We start from the raw sequence: 17,490 nt of genomic DNA on the forward strand, positions 1-17,490 counted from the left end.
TACCTATAGGTATCACATGTCGACTACCTGAAGAAGCCAGAATGAGCCACATTAGAGTTCATTCCCAATATCCGCCATGCATACCTACATCTTTCAGAAAACCACTAACAGGTCACTTCCTGCTTTTGTTGGCTCTTGTTAGCCCTTCCCTTTTTATTTTCATGATTTCATAATTTCATTGGCCCATCGAAGCAAAAGGCATTTAAAGAGATCCCTTAGGCTGCGAGCTGATTGAGAAGGATTCCTTCTATCCTTCATTATTTCAATACCTCTTTTCTTCCACCTTCAGCCTTGAGTCTAGCTAGTCCTGCTGTGATGTGTTAGGCTTGAACAATACTTAATAAGGCATACAAAAGAATGCACTTGTTTCAAAGATTAACATTTGGACATCACTATAAAATACAATTTTGCCATAGCATTAACTCAGAACTTAGTAATATGGCCTTGAGTTAGACTCAGTTCTTATGGTAAAAGATGACACTGGGGAGGGTTTTCTGACTGAACTTAGCCTCCCAGGATTCCATCATCATATGTGTCTCTTGTCTAGTATTTGTTTCTTGCATTTGGTTTGGTCTCACAGTTGAAGTCCTCAAAATTACAGAATCAATCACTGCATCAAGTTGTTCCTGTTGGTTACAGTTTGTCCTTAGCAAAACGCTATATCCTGTTTTTCCAATCCATGATTTTAAAAGCTCCACAAAAAGAATCAGAAAGTTGTAGGGTCCAGAACAATGACATCTCAATAGCTTCATTATGAGACAAAATAAAAAACACTCACTCAGAATTACAGGAATAAAAAGGTGTTTCACAAAATACTTTGTGTCAGAAGATGAAATAAATTAAGAAGTATTTATTCCTATACTGCCCCAAAGATTCTATTCTTGGTTAGCTTGTGAACTTTTGATTATTTGGATTGCAAGCCATTATAGATCACAAGAGATCTTTGGTCATGGAGGTTAGGGGAAGTACGGAAACTTCTGACAGATTTATTACAAGTCATTTATTACAGCTGCCTGACGCAGATTTCCTTCTGGACGATTCCAATAGTATTCGTGTCCCCTTTCCCACTAGCTTATCTAATTCACATCTGTTCACAGCATATCAAAATATTCTTTTTACAATCTGACCTTCTCAATCTTCACTTGAGTTTCACCAGCTGTTAATGGAGCCGATAGACTGTGGCACCTAGGAGTGGCATGGTGGCCTTTGACTCCAAGTTTGTCATAGCTTCTCAGTTGCTTCAGAGTTAGGATTTGATGACATCACCCACCCCTTTTAGGAGAAGAAAGCCTAGATTTAATGGGTGCCAAGAAGCTCGGTAAGCTTGCTCTTTTCTTCTTTGTTTAAACTCAAGTTAATATTCGGGTTGGGTCTCCCCAGAAGCAGCCTGTGGGACACGGATTTAAATGCAAGCAATTTATTTGTGAGGTGATCTCAAGCACCATACAGGAGTGGAGAACAGAGTCAGAGAAGCAGACAGAAGAGAGCACAGACAGAAAATAGACACCTAAAAGCTCTGCTGAAGGCCTGGCAGGCACCTCTGGCGCTCAGCTCATTGGAGAGTGAGATAATGGATGTAGATTCAGAGTGCAAGGAATTATCAAGTCCTCGCCCATTTACCAACTGGTCCCCCTTTCTCAAGACCTTTCCAGTTATCAGAGATTCCTACCACAGCCAAAGGAGAATAAGTGATATATCTCAGTAATGAATCACACACAAGAGCAGCACATTTTCACAGTCCTAATGGAGATAGCCAGTCACGTCCAAGTACAATTACTTTAAAAGATGGCTCACTAATTTTTTAAAAGAATAAATGACTTGGCCGGGCGCGGTGGCTCAAGCCTGTAATCCCAGCACTTTGGGAGGCCGAGACGGGTGGATCACGAGGTCAGGAGATCGAGACCATCGTGGCTAACATGGTGAAACCCCGTTTCTACTAAAAAATACAAAAGACTACCCGGGCGAGGTGGTGGGCGCCTGTAGTCCCAGCTACTCGGGAGGCTGAGGCAGGAGAATGGCGTGAACCTGGGAGGCGGAGCTTGCAGTGAGCTGAGATCCGACCACTGCACTCCAGCCCGGGAGATAGAGCAAGACTCCGTCTCAAAAAAAAAAAAAAAGAATAAATGACTTAAACTCCCGCATTTCATTTGGATTTCATCTGACATCCGAACTCCCTGCTGTGACCTACAAGCTTCCATTCCTGCGTAACCTGGCCTCTGCCTGACATTCCACTTCCACCTGCACTTCACCGCCCATCTCTGCTCCAAGTTCAGCCACATGGGTCTCTTTACCCCTTGAACACACCAAGCTCTTTCCCACCCTGGGACCCTTGTACACATTTTTACTCTGCTGGGAATATTCTCCCCACACGGCATAGCTGGGTCCCACTCACCCTTTAATTCCCAGACTAACTATTTCCTCTTCAGGGAGTCTTTTTCTGGCCAGCTTTTTCTGCTCTTCGCCCCGCCCCACAACACAGACACACACGCACACACACACACTTATTTCCTCTCAGAGCTTGGTGTTCCTTGCCTTGTAGCATTGCCATAATTCATAATTACATATTCATTTGTTGTGTTTATTGTTGATGCCCCTGAGGATCATGATAGTTTTTTATTTCATTCCTGGCGCTTGGCACATGGTAGGTGCTTAATCACATTCATTGAACGAATGAATGAATGAATGAATGAAATGGCATTGGGCATGTTTCCCCTCCTCCGCAGATAATGTTCTACATTGAAACAGACTCTGATCTGTTCATATCATTTGTTAGAAACCAAAGCACTGATGGAGGCTCCAGCAAAGGAAGGAAGTAGGGTGGAAAGACACAAACAAATCAGAAGCCCCCACAGCCAAACCCATGGGAATTCCTAGTCTGGCCTAGAGTTTGGGCTCTCCTGGCAGCAATGGCCCCAAGGGTGTCCATTGGAAGGAGCACTGTTTTCTGTGCCTAAAGATCAGGTAGGTCCAAGCTTCTCCTGGCAGCTGCGAGTCCTTTAGATCCATTCTGATCTATGTATATCTCCTGCCAGGACCACATTTTGAAAGTAACAAGCTTCTTTACTTTTATTATCTGTGCCATAACATGGCATTTCCTTTCATCTGATCCAAATTTCCCTCACTCAAGAATTTCAGAATATGTTTAAAAAAAGTAATAATCCATGCTTACTTTTTCTGTACCACTCATGGTCTGACGTGGTCTGTGCCACTCATGGTTTGGGGAGGTCTCCTTTCCTCCCAGCCAGACTCTTTAAGGTCATGTCTTCCACTTTTGGACCCATCTTTCTAGGCAATTCTCATCTCAGAGTTACCACTGGACTTTCTCTAGGTCTGTTCACAGCTCAGGAAGTTGTGCCAGCCAGAGCAAGACACCCTATTCTCAGCCTTTAGGTACCAAAGGGTCATTTAAAAATACATATATTTTTTCAAATGCTTTTCTAGGCAATGCCAAATACATGCACACAGAGAGCAACAAAATGAGCCGAGAGCCAGAGCCATTCATTTTATAAAGAGAGTTTGGACTATTTCTTCTTCGATGTGAGGCGTTGTTCTTGTTTTCATGTAACGGTGTCTCCTTGGTTAATCACAGAGACTCAAGCACTCTCCTTTGTAATCTAGCCCTGCCTATTGGCTCTTTGCCATCTAAAAGTTTAAGACCACCCACAAACAAGTGCTTTCTCCCTCACATTGTGAAGTTCAAATAGTCCTAATCATTCCTAAGGAAATGTTCTTACACCATACTCACAGCAGTACCCGTTTATGCATAGCTATTGTTTCTTCACATTCTGTGGAAGAAAAAAATCCCCCAACACCCACACATGCATACCTCATAGTGACAAAAATTTAAATATATGTCATCTCCCTTTTCTTTCTTTCTTTTTTTTTTTTTGTGGAGACAGACTCTTGCTCTGTCACTCAGGCTAGAGTGCAGTGGCGCGATCTCAACTCACTGCAACCTCCGCCTCCTGAGTTCAAGCGATTTTCATGCTTCAGCCTCCCGAGTAGTTGGGATTATAGGAGCGCACCTCCACGCTTGGCTAATTTTTTGTATTTTTAGTAGAGACGGGGTTTTGCCATGTTGGCCAGGCTGGTCTCGAACTCCTGACTTGAGGTGAGCCGCCCACCTCGGCCTCCCAAAGTGCTGGGATTACAGGCATGAGCCATCGTGCCTGGCCATCATCTTCCTTTCTCTTTCTCCATGTGTATTCCTCTTTCTGTAGAACCTTGTCAAAGCTTCTCTGAAAGCCAAATGAGACTGCATTCCCCAAGTGCCTATTACTCCATCAGAAAGCTCAAAAAAATAATCAAGACTTTTTTTCCCTCTTGCCGAAACCATGCTATTTGGCCCCCAAAGGGTGTTTTTTTTTTTTTTTTTTTTTTTTTTTCTCTTGAGACATTTACTGTACTAGTTCCTGAAGTACTAGCAAGATGATATGGGCTGCGTCATTTGATAAATAGAATTTTATACACTATGTAACCCAGGGGAAAAAAAGATATGAATAAAAAGGAAAATAGTACTTTTTTTTTTTTTTTTTCTGGGTAACAGGTTTCCAGGTGAGTTGTTTTCTTGTTTTGTGCTTTTCTGTATTTTCCAAATTTTCTGCAACAAACATATATTTTGTATACAAAATATATATACAAAATATATACAAAGGAAGGAAAATCTTTTATAAAGGAAATGTGGCAACACCCTAGATGGCAGTGTCATCTGAAGCCATGGACAACATCTCCTGGTGGGGATGGGTGGGACGACTGCTCACATTCTTTTGACAAACATTATGAAGTAGCATCTTGATAGCCATTGGGGTTTATGAAGACAAGCAAGATGCACTCTGCCCTCGAGGGGCCCCGAGTAGATGGAGGGAGAAGGCTTGCTCACTCTACTGGTGTTTATGTGGGGCCTACCCCGCAAAGCACACTGCTTCTCATAAGATCTCACTTCTCTGAGGCAGAAAAACATCATGTTTTGATATGTGGGCTCTGGATCCAGAGGACCTGGCTTCAAATCTCACTACACCCCTTATTAGCGCTGTGACTTTGGACAAGTTACCGAACCTGTCCGTGCCTTGTTTACCTCGTATGTCAAATGAGACCAAAACGAGGAATAGCTTCAGTGGGTTGTGGGATCAAGTAAGTTAATAACTGTGAAGTGCTTGGGAGAGTGCCTGGTATGGAGTAAATGTTAAGTGTTAACAACTTGACCCTCCTTCACTGCTCACCCAGGGCTGCAGCCAAATTCTACTAAGTCAAGTCTATTTGAATACTGGCTCCAGGCAGGCCCCGCTCATTTTTTTTCTTTAAAGCCAAAGGCGACGTCTCTCAGACCGTTCTGGCTCCTATAAAGCCTCAACTCTCTAAATCATCGTAGACTCTGGCATCTTTCCTTTGGGTGAGTTTGGAGCCTATATTTTCAAGCATGGTGCCTCTTTCCCTCCAGATATGATGTCATCAGACTTTGGCTAGTGTGTTTCCCAGACTCTCCATAAATCTAGGAGAAGACACCAGCCCGTATAGGCTATTCAATGTTTGTCCTGCTTCACTTGGGTTAATTATTACCCTCTCCTTAAGCTGCCAATCAATGATCTAATGCAACTACTGTTCTATGATCTTAGAAAATGCAAACCCTAGGAACCCAGTTGGAGAATTAGAGATTGGGGGTGTTATCCACCTCATTAGCAAATCTTCCAAGAAGTTATTCCAGGGCAGGATCTGTTCCCCTACTCTACTTTTCTCCATCCCTGGTAAGGCGCAGCCAGTGGAGAATTTTCCATCCCTTTTTTAGTGGAGGTGGGAAGGGAGCTGTGATGCTCCCTTGGTGTTGAAACTCATGCCATTGTCCTAATGAGATTTCCTGAGATCATTCCCGAACAGATGTCTTTGACAGTTTAGTAATTGTATAGATTCAATAACATTTTAGTTTTTACATGAGAAAAAAAGTCTTTTTACTTAGAAAAAGAAATGCCAGTATTCATCTCTTAGCCACATAATAATAATAATAATAATGTATTTAGCAAGATGAAAAAATCAGAAGGAATAGAAGTAAAGCATGCTTAGTTACACTGACTCAGTTACATTTTCCATTCACGTTGAATGTAATATCAGTCAAAAAAGGCTTTAGGTAGCAACAATAGGTAATATAATGGGTAAGCAGGAAAAGAGGGCCAGGCGCCATGGCTCACACCTGTAATCCCAGCATGTTGGGAGGCCAAGGCAGGCAGATTGTTTGAGCCTAGGAATTGGAGACCAGCTTGGGCAGCATGGTGAAACTTCATCTCCACAAAATATAGCCAGGCTTGGCAGCACACATGTCTGTAGTCCCAGCTACTCAGGGAACCGAGGTGGGAAGATGGACTTGAGCTTGTGAAGCAGAGGTGTGGAGGTTGCAATGAGCTGAGATCATGCCACTGCACTCCAGCCTAGGTGACAGAATCAGATCCTGTCTCAAAAAGAAAAAAAGAGAGAGAGAGAGAAGAGATTCTAAGAGGCAGAAGGGTTCTATGGGCATAGAGTAACTGAGGGTTCTGAGATGCTGAAACCTGATTTATCTAGGAATAAATAATAGCCATAAATTGGCATAAATATATGTGGCAACTGGCAGTCTGAAATCAGGCACTTCAGATCTCAGCTCTGCTCATTGGTGTTAACTTGAGTGATGGAAACTCTTGGAAAGCCTTCACTGTTCTGTCTATAAAAATGCTAGTATAGGTCACCAGGTTCTTTTCCCAAATGCTTGAGGCAGTTGAGTCTCAGAACTCAGGACTTCCCGGATCTTAGAAAGGGAATACAGTCTATGTACCTTATTTGGAGTGTCCCCCTCTCCTTAGCAGGGTCTGGAGCAGTTCCTTGAAAAATATATTAATATTTTTGAGGCAAAATATAAACAACGATTATCAATATCCTTCTATCAGTGCAAGTCAGGTGAGATTTTTGCCACCAAATGAGTTATGAAAAAGCTTTAAAATGTTAGCACTTTTTAGATTGGGATTGTCATATGGGTTTGTGGACCTGACCTGTCGTTCTTAAGAATTGTTGGGATGGCTGGGCGTGGTAGCTCACACCTGTAATTCCAGCACTTTGGGAGGCCAAGGCAGGTGGATCACTTGAGGTTAGGAGACTGAAACCAGCCTGGTCAACATGGTGAAACCTTGTTTCCAGTAAAATTACAAAAAAAGTAGCCGGGCATGGTGGCGGGTGCCTGTAATCCCAGCTACTCAGGAAGCTGAGGCAAGAGAATCACTTGAACCTGGAAGGCGGGGGTTACAATGAGCCAAGATCACGCCACTGTACTCCAGGCTGGGTGATAGAGTAAATAAGACTCCTTCTCAAAAAAAAAAAAAATTGTTGGGAGGATTAAATGAGACAAAGTATTAAGTATCTGGCACATGGTGTGAGTTGAATATAATGTATTTATGATTTAATATTAACGAATACAAATTATAGCAATATGTTGTCAGAAAATTACGATGTAAATATTTAATCAAATAAAATATTCTCCACTGTCCACTAGTGCTAAGAGCCAACCAACAGTACATTTGCTACCTAAATGTCTACCACAAGCCAGGTGCAGTGTAGCCTCCTTCTTTCAACTCCACAGTCCCACACAGTGGTTTCATCTCCCCTGCCCTCACTTTTTTTTTGAGACAGAGTTTTACTCTGTGGCCCAGGATAGAGTGCAGTGGCGTGATCGCAACTCACTGCAGTCTCTACCTCCTGGGCTCAGGTGATCCTCCCACCTCAGCCTTCTGGGTGGTCTGTAGTTCACCTGTAGTTCAGACTACAGGTGCACTAACACACCCAGCTAATTTTTATCTTTTTAGAAGAAAGAGGGTTTCTCCATGTTGGCCAGGCTGGTCTCAAACTCCTGAGCTCAGACAATCCATCTGCCTTGGCCTCCCACTGTGCTGGGATTATAGGCATGAGTCACTGCTGCCTGGCAGTATCATTCCCCTTTAATGAGGTGCTTTAGGCCCCATGAGGGTGACTTTTCCAAAGTCACAAAGCCAAACGGCACCAGGGTAAAGGCTGAACCCAGGATTCTGACTTTAGAGGCAAAATTGAGGCATTCAGGTTACTTCTGGGATTAAAAAAAAAAATCACAAATAAAAAACAAATATTTGAGACTTAGACTCTGTGAGAGGGAAGGCTGCATTCCAGGAGTTGCCCCAAACCAGCTTCCGGCTGCCAGATCAGCTCTGGGTCCAGGAGGCCAGGAGCCACGGTCCACATGGTTGTGGCGTGGGTCCAGGGCTAAGCAGGCCGGGCCTCTCGGCTCCTGGCCCTCTGCTCTCACCCTCGAAGGAGCAGACTCAGTCCCACCAAGTGGCCACCTTCCAACCGTCTTTATTTTCCTCCTCCCTTTGCAAGAAACTTCAGACACAGAGAATTTCTCAACACAGAGCTTTTCAGTCCCACACCTGCTTCCTTCTAGGCCTGCAAGGTCCTCTATTGACTCTGCTACAGGGTATTGAGGGCTTCAGAATATGCGCCTTTTAAAATTCAATCTGACACCATCTCCTTTTTCCCAACTCACAGCTATTCTCCGGGGTGCACACTTACAGTGATTTCTGAGAGCTTCAAAAGACAGCAGGCCATCTCACCGCTTCCATACTTAGCCACTAAATCCCCACTCCAAAACCATAAGCTCTTTGTCACACTATTCTACCGCCTAGACCGAAAATAAGCAATTTTTTTTTTTTGACCAAATAAAGACTGAGGGTTTTGAAATTCCTGGGAGCACTGTTAGGTCTCACTAGAAAGCAAGTTCTTCTCGAGACATTCGCCTTGTCTCTCCTCATCCCTCTTATGTGCCTGCATCTCTCCAGATCTGGCTGCCTCCAGCATCTGTCCTGTTCACCATTTTGGCCTCAAGACCTAGCACAGGGCCTGGCATAAGCAGGTGACGTCCGCAGTAACTGCTGGACTGTGACATTGGGCTTCCCTCCTACAGCCTGCCTCGGCCTCTTCCTCATTCTCCTGGTCCAGGCTCACCCATTACTTCCTCATGGGAGTCTTCCTTGAATTCCTTAGGTCTTTTAAGTGCTCCCTTCCAGGTCAGCTCCTGGATCACCTATTTCAGTGCTAAGTCTGTCTAACAGGGGTTTGCACAGGTTTCCCGGCCAGAGTAGAAAGTCCTAGAGAGCAGAGACTGCATCTTCATCACTTCTCTATCCCTGCGCTTACCACAGATCGGGGGACACTAACTGGGCCACAGGAATTCCATCATTACCTTTCAAACATAGGCAAGCCCCTCATGAGAGAGAGGCTTTGCTTGAGTTATACAGGGAAATGAGGCCCACAGTTTAGGATGCTGGGAGCAGGGGCTGGAGACACCTGGCTTAAGGGCGCTGCATTTCCTAAATAGCGGACTCTTCCATCTTACTTTAGTAGTAAAATACTTTGGCCTTGCAGCCAGAAAGGGAAAGAAGCTTATCAAAAAACTTTATCAAAAAGAATATCAATATTCACAGGTAAATCATTAGCTTTCAACCAGGGTCAAAAAATTTTAATGCTTTCAAGTGTGTTCTTTCAGCATCCGGCCTGGCGGTGGGCTGAAGCCCTCTTCAAACAGTGCAGAGGCAGGAGGGGTGCCCCCCGCCACTGGGTATCTGGTTGCCCAGGGAATGGCATAGCCCCAGAAAGTGCTGAGGATCCGACACTCCGGGATCCTTCAGCTCGAACCCTCACATCTGTGTGGCTTTGGGGATGATGTGATTAACAGGAGCAGGGCGACTTCCACTTCCATGGCTGGCTTCTCTCAGGTACACCTTGTTCCTCAGGGCTGTACTCATCATTTGTTCCTTTATCTTTTAATTCAATTAAACCGGTTTTTATTGAGCCCTTACAGGGACAAGGAACTGTGAGATACTGTGGGAAATCTAAAGTTGAAAAAGACTGACCCTAAAGGAAAACCAGCAAGATTACAACATAATAGGGACCTCAAGATACAATCCTTGTCATGCTGTACAGAGAAAATTGCATTCCAAGAACATACTGTACACCTCCTAGGAAAAAGAGCCAGTGCTACATTTTGGGGTCCAGAGATGAGGACACCTTCAGTTTTTTAAGACCTTGCCCTTCAGAAGAAAGTATCAATACCTTCCCAGAGCACGCCCTTGGCACAAAGTGGGAAGATTACACAATCCTGCCCTCATCACCCCTCAGCAGCCCCAAAGATCCCCGAGGGTTAACAGAATGAAGGTGGTGGAGCCTGGCCCGGGGCATGCCGGTTATCTGTCAGTGCCATCTCTGCCGGCCAGAGGTGGCCCTATCCAAATGGAGTTCCTGAGTCGGAGATTTCGTCACCCGGCTCCCCTCCAGGAGAACAGCGGGATCCATCCCTTCCATCCAGGCTCTGCTCTGTCTGGGGTTGTGGGGAGGACACTTCGCTGTCTAGGAGGGGACTGGGAGACTCTAGGATGAATGGAGCCGGGCGTACCTGGATGGCAGTGCTGGGGATGGGGGGGATAGAGGGGCTGGCACGCCAGGAGGGAAGGGGCTGAGGTCCTTGGCACAGCGCCTGCCCTGTGCCCGCTGGTTGCAGGCGAACGACCGGCGCCCCACCCTCGGCCTGGCCACCCACCTGGGCACGCCCTGTCGTAGTCGAAGCAGCAGTCCCCGGTGAGGCGACAGGCTTGGTCGCAGAAACACGTCCCGTAGACCCTGTCCAGCCTCCAGCCGCGGGCGAAGCAGGCGGGGTCCCGGCCGGGACAGCAGCGCCCGGCCTCGGCGCAGCCGGCCTGGGCCCCGGGCCACAGCCGCGCCAACGCGCACAGCGCCATCCACAGGGTCCTCATGGCCAGGGTTCCGGCGGCGCCTGCGACGCGGCAGACCCCCGGGGCAAGCGCTCTGCTCCTCCGCTGGCCGCGGCCCGGGAGTTGCCCGAACGGCCGGCGAGGCACAGCTGGGCCCTGCCCCGCTCCCGGCCCCCGCCCTCCGCGCCGCCCCTCCCCAGCCCTGGCGGTGAGCCAGTCGAGGCCCAGGCGGGTGGCGGGGCTGCCCCTGCCCAGGTGGGGAGGGCGCTGCAGTTCCCGGGACGCGCCCGCAATCGACGGTCCCGGCGCCACCCACTCCCCGCTGCCAGCCCGTACCCCAGCTCCCGCACGGGGACCTACGGGGCGCGGGAGCGGAAAAGCAGGTGCTGGTTGGCGGGGGGGCGGTTGGGGTGGGGTGCCGGGGCGTAGCCAGGAGCCCGGCCGGGGAGGCCACATTTCCTGGCTCTAAACTGTACTTCTAACGCCTGGGGACACATTAGCAAGCGGGTATTTTCACTCTAAAGCCTTGAGACCAAGAGTACTCGAAGTGCACCAAACCCGTCTCTGCAGCACTCTGCGCGGGCCACCCGCCTTCGCCTGGGAAAGCTCATTCAAATACAGAGTGGACAGCAGCTCGCCCACCCTCTCAGTCCTCGCAGGCCGCAGAGAAGCCAGGAGATAAGTCCAAAGAGCATCCTTTCTTTCTGCTGCATTTTATAATGAGACTCTTCTGCACCAGGAAAATGCCACTTCGCTTCACGAGGAGGCAATTCATGAATGGTGGGAAGAATAAATAAAATAACGGGGCTCTGCTTTCTGATAAAGCCAATTTCTCCCCCTGAAAACTGTGTACTGATATTTTAGAACTTGCACTTTAATAAAATGCTTGCCTAACTTTTTATATATATATTTTCTTCTCCCTTTCTCTCCAAATGTGTTACGTTTTCTGCACCACTCTTTTTGTTCACCAAAATTTATTCTGGAATTTTCATTTTATGTTCTTAAATCATTTAATCTAATATGGTTTTTATATGAAGCCAAGAATATAACGTTTTTTGCATCTGTGAACCTAAGAAATCAAATTTATTTCATAGACTTTCTTCCTTTCTCATAAAAGGATTTTTAGAAGAATTTTCTTTACTTATCAGAGAGAAAAGTTGACAAAAGTAGAAATGAAAAGCTTGACTACAAAAGTAGTAAAACAATACAGTAATGAACCATAAAAAACACATTGTGAAATGAAAAAGATTTAATACATTATAAGAATTTTATCTTATAAACTCTAACCGCAAAATTTGACCAGTGGGGACTAATCTTATTTCATCTTCCAAGAAAAACACACTCGAAAGTCAAAAAGAAATTTTTTCTTTGTGAGCTTATACAAATAAATTCTCAACATTGAGATTATTTTTTCTTCTTTAGATAAGTCTCTCTTACTTTTGTAGTCTAAAGAAATAACATATACGTATATACTTACGTGTGTGTGTGAGTGTGGGTGTGGGTGTGTATCTTTAGCTTTTGTAGCTGGAACTAAATAACTTTGCCAGCAAATTATACCCTCTGCTTTTTCCCATGTTATAGGTTTTATTAGCAGTTTTGTATTAACTTATTCATGTAATTTATACCCACGCCTTCTCTAAGACTGTCTGCTTTATAGAACGCCTTTAGGCAGATACTTTTTTTGTAATGCCATAAGAATCTGGAACAATTCCAGAAAGATGTAAAGGAAAATGATTTGCTGACAATTCACTTTCAGGAATAAAACATGAAACGAAGTGATAACAGAAAGGAGAAGAAGAGGTCTAGTTTAAGAGAATTAAAAGTATAATGCCAAAAGCCTGCTCAAATACCATTCTTTTCAGCCCCTTCCCCACCCCCACCAGCCCTTTTCCTTATAGAAAAAAACAAAATTGAAAATCAAAAACAAAAAGTTAGGAGGTCTGTGCTCACAAGATTTAGGTTCCAGAATTACAAAATTTGGGTCTAGTTCTAATTCTGTGATTTCTGACAAATCTCAGTGCCCCTAACTCAAACATAGAACACTAAATCTTTTTTTGTTGTGAGATGCGCATAGAGATGAGGCGATGTTAGTGGGAACTAAATATCTCTATTAATGTCCTAATGTCCACCCCACTCCCACTCCATAATTTAAGGCTAAATCATGTAAAGATGAGTGCAGTTTTGGTTGTGTGCAAAATTGGGGAAAGCAGAAAGGTTTTGTTGCTTAAAAAAAGAAAGAAAGAAAAAGAAAACCACAAATGATTACTATTTAAACAGCATAAAAAGGAGCTTGTCTCTGGTAACATTAAAAGAAACAATTTCAAGTTAAAGCTTGTACTGTCTTGAAAATATCAAGATAAGTCTCCCGTAGCAGGCTCTAGCAAAGGGAGCTGTTCCTGCAGGAGTGGGCAAAGTCAGAGGACCCTGACATTTAAAGCAATGGAGTTGACATCCTTACTGGAAACTGGATGCAGTCAACTGTAACAATTAGTGGCTTTGTTTTCCTTGCCCTGGAGATGTTTGGAGAGCAGAAATCATCCCAGTGATCAGGTGGATGACTACAGGAAGTAATAAAATGTACCTTAGAAGACACTCTTTCTTCTGAAGTGTTGTCTTTGGAAGCTGTCCAGGATTGGTAAAATTATGGAGGCAGGCGGGGGGGGGGGGGGGCGAGGCAGAGGGGAGAATGGAGATCTACCTATTCATCATTCTAGAACATAGTAATTTATTTATTTATTTATTTATTTATTTGAGACAGGGTCTTGCTGTGTCACCCAGGCTGGAGTGCGCTGGCACAGTCATAGCTCACTGCAGCATCAAACTCCTGGACTCAAGCGATCCTCCCACCTCAGCCTCCCAAGTAGCTAGGACTACAGGCACATGCTGCCACACCCAGCTAATTACTTTTTGGAGACACTGGGTCTTGCTATGTTGCCCAGGCTAGTCTCAAACTCTTGATCTCAAGCAGATCACCTGTCTTGGTTTCCCAAAGCACTGAAATCACAGGTGTGAGCCATCACCTGGCCAGAATGTAGTAATTAAAAAAAAAAATCCACGTATATGATTTTATTTGATGCTGCATAATTGTGAGGAAAATATTAGCATCCTCATTTTGCAGATGACAGAGAGATTAGACATGTAGCTAATTAGTGACAAAACAGAACTAGAACTGAAATTATTCTTTCCAAAACACCGCAACATTCTTCCCCTTACATAAAGCTTTTTATGAGGAGTTGGGAAAGATTGGAATAGAAAGTAAAGACAAATAAGATTAAGTACTGTACTAAATTCTGTAACTATAAAAGTATGTGTAAATCAAAATACAAATACTTTCCAGAAAGGTTTGGGTACATTTAAAATGTAAGTTTTACTTTTTTTTTTTTTTTGAGACAGAGTCTCACTCTGTCACCCAGGCTGGAGTGCAGTGGCTGGATCTCAGTGCATCCTCCCCTCCTGGGTTCAAGCTATTCTTGTGCCTTAGCCTCCAGAGTAGCTGGGATTATAGGCACGCACCACCAGGCCCAGCTAATTTTTGTATTTTTAGTAGAGATGGTATTTCACCATGTTGGCCAGGCTGGCCTCTAACACCTGACCTCAGGTGATCTGCCTGCCTCAGCCTCTCAATGTGCTGGGATTACAGGTGTGAGCCACTGCACCTAGCCTATGTTTTACATTTTTATCTGTGTAAGATGAATAAAAAGTTTTTAAAAGCAACCGGAATGCTATGAGGGCTGTAGAGGGAACCTTTTGAGGTTGACAAATAAGGTAGTTGATTGTTACACAGTTTGGGGACATTTGTCAGAGGCAGAATACTGTATGGATAGAGAGAGAGAATATTGGATATTAGCCACTTTTGCTTATAAGATGCACCAGTAGGCCGGGTGCAGTGGCTCACGCCTGTAATCCCAGCACTTTGGGAGGCCGAGGCGGGCGGATCACGAGGTCAGGAGATCGAGACCATCCTGACTAACACGGTGAAACCCCGTCTCTACTAAAATTACAAAAAAAAAAAAAAAAAAAAATTAGCCGGGCGTGGTGGTGGGCGCCTGTAGTCCCAGCTACTCGGGAGGCTGAGGCAGGAGAATGGCGTGAACCCAGGAGGCGGAGCTTGCAGTGAGCTGAGATAGCGCCACTGCACTCCAGCCTGGCAGCCTGGGCGACAGAGTGAGACTCTGTCTCAGAAAAAAAAAAAAAAAAAAAAAAAAAAAAAAAAAAAAAGCCCTGTCTGCCAATTACACTGTGATGCATACTTATAGGTGATTGTAGGACAGATTTCAGTTTCAGAGATGTTTAAATTTGGAAGCATGTGCATCCCTGAACCAATGAAAAAATGGAACAAGATATCATTTTCATTGTTTTACATTTTATAACATGCTTGTTTTGCTGAAGGGGAGGTTAAAAGGAGCTAAATGACCTGGGCAGTGTCCCAAGGGGTCAAGCCCAGCCCTCTCTGGAGAGCTAGCACTGTTCATGTGGTTGCATGCATTCTCTTTCTGAGGGTGTGATGTCATTCCACGTTGAGGCTCAAAGGTGGGTAAAAATGGTTCTTCCCTAAGAAGACCAAAATCCAGTAGAGGAGGTGGACATGTAAGCAGTCACTGCAGCAGGTGGTGGTAAGTGTTACCATTAAAGGGAAGGGGAAGGGATGTCTGAGATACTGACACTGGATCCGGGCAGACAAGGAGGATTTTGAATTTGGGTTATGAAGATCAGGATTCATCCCTTTACGTTCTCCCTGGAAAATGCGGATTCAGCCACCAGGAAAGCTCCAATAACTTTTGGAAAGGTACTGCCTGTGTAGGCTAGTACCTGCATTTATTTAATAATGCCAAAATGTGCAGACTAGTATCCAAAGATGCTTGTTTAAGGTGGTAAGCATAACTCACTTTGAGTAATTCTTCTCCTATCACCTTATAGAAAGCAGTCAAGTACATCACCAGTAAGGTTTATGCTGCCATTTCTATGCCCTTGACCCTGTCAATGAATTTATTTTACCACTTCCATATCCAGTTTACTTTTTTTCATTGACAGAGAAAAGAAGGGAAAAAATGATGACCCTGTCAATGAAAAAAAAAAAATGTAAACTGGATATGGAAGTGGTAAAGATAAAGTCAATCAATTTTTCCCTTCTTTTTCTAACAGACTTTTTAGATTTTCCTTTCTAGAGAAAGCACCTCTTCCCTCCATTACTAGACTGCACCCCTAGTTCTAGGGATGAGCTTTGAGGATTAATCTTATCCTCAGTCTATGAACCCATCACTCAGAGGCTGGTCCAATCAGAGCCCCAGGGATCAGGGACATTTGTTCAATGGATGACTTGGTTTCATCTCTTCACATACTAGGGGAGAATGGGGACGCCTTTGGCCATGTGAAGTCAGCCTGAGATCTTAGGCAACAAGCCAGGGGAGAGAGAGCCAGGAAATCACAGGGGCTTTGCTTGACATTAGAAGTCAAACTTCCCCCTTCTCAGTCCTCTGCCCTATTAAATCCTTTTTATAATTTATGCCATTTCAATTGCAGTTTCCGTGGCTTTAAACAAAAGCACTCAACAGAGGGGATATGGAAAGTGAAAAGAGCTCAAGTTTTAAAGAGAAAAGTGGTGGCCGGGCGCGGTGGCTCAAGCCTGTAATCCCAGCACTTTGGGAGGCCGAGACGGACGGATCACGAAGTCAGGAGTTCGAGACCATCCTGGCTAATACGGTGAAACCCCGTCTCTACTAAAAAATACAAAAAGCTAGCCGGGCGAGGTGGTGGGCGCCTGTAGTCCCAGCTACTCGGGAGGCTGAGGCAGGAGAATGGCGTAAACCCGGGAGGCGGAGCTTGCAGTGAGCTGAGATCCGGCCACTGCACTCCAGCCCCGGCGATAGAGTGAAACTCTGTCTCAAAAAAAAAAAAAAAAGAGAAAAGTGGATTTGAACTGTGGCTTTATCGCTTATTATGCAACATGAAATAAATTATTGTAAACTCAAGTCTCAGCTTCTTGATCTGTAAAAATGGAGATGAATAAGAAAAGCATTTAATTATATAATTTACACATGTCTAGTATACTTCCTGCTTCATAAAAATGAGCTGGTAATTAATAATTATTGTATGTTAGCCCTGGATGTTAACACAAAAGACATGCTTTAATGATGACTAATTTTTGTTTCCATTAACTAGTGTGTCAGGCTACATGGTGCAATCGGAAGAGCTCCGTAGTGGGAGTCTAAAACCCTGGCTTTGATCCTGCCAATGAGTGATCTTGGACAGTTCATTTAGCCTCTCTGGGCCGCAATTTCCCTTATATAATTTGATAATGGGAGCCAAGAAAATCTCCAAGAACCCTGTTAGTTCAAAAATTGTAATATTCAATTTAAGTAACAGTGTAAGCCACAAGGCAGTGGTCTCACGTGTGATCTCTTTGACCTTAATAGTAGGATGCAAGTAACACAACTGCAGAAGTGACTTTGCAAAGTCTCTCCAAGTAGAGCTAATTTGGAGACAGACATTTATGTCGACAGGTTAATTACAAGTTCATCATAGATGATTTCCCGGATGTGCGTAAGTCATGGTGATTATTGAAGCAATTACATGGTAGAAAGAAATTTGGATTTAAGAATCAGTAGATGGATATTGTAGTTTTGTGTCTATAACTCACTAGCTGTATGACCTTAGGGAAAGTATGGAATTTCTCTGTGCTCAGAATCCCAGCTATAAAAAGAAAGGCTTTGAGAGGCTTTATGAGATCTCCTACAAATCC

The 17,490-nt window shown here is 44.5% G+C and overlaps 1 protein-coding gene across 1 annotated transcript in view; it reads right to left on the bottom strand.

Annotated features, from left to right (window-relative positions):
* The window catches only part of SBSPON (somatomedin B and thrombospondin type 1 domain containing), a 28,695-nt gene extending 17,703 nt beyond the window's left edge, over positions 1–10,992 (bottom strand). Inside the window, exon 1 of the mRNA XM_010363510.2 lies at positions 10,580–10,992. Within this exon, the coding sequence (XP_010361812.1) occupies positions 10,580–10,793 (214 nt within the window). The 5' untranslated portion in view covers positions 10,794–10,992. The remainder of the gene's footprint in view (positions 1–10,579) is intronic.
* Between the last annotated feature and the right edge of the window lie 6,498 nt (positions 10,993–17,490).

Source organism: Rhinopithecus roxellana, chromosome 9 (assembly GCF_007565055.1).
Source record: "Rhinopithecus roxellana isolate Shanxi Qingling chromosome 9, ASM756505v1, whole genome shotgun sequence".
NCBI lineage: Eukaryota > Metazoa > Chordata > Mammalia > Primates > Cercopithecidae > Rhinopithecus > Rhinopithecus roxellana.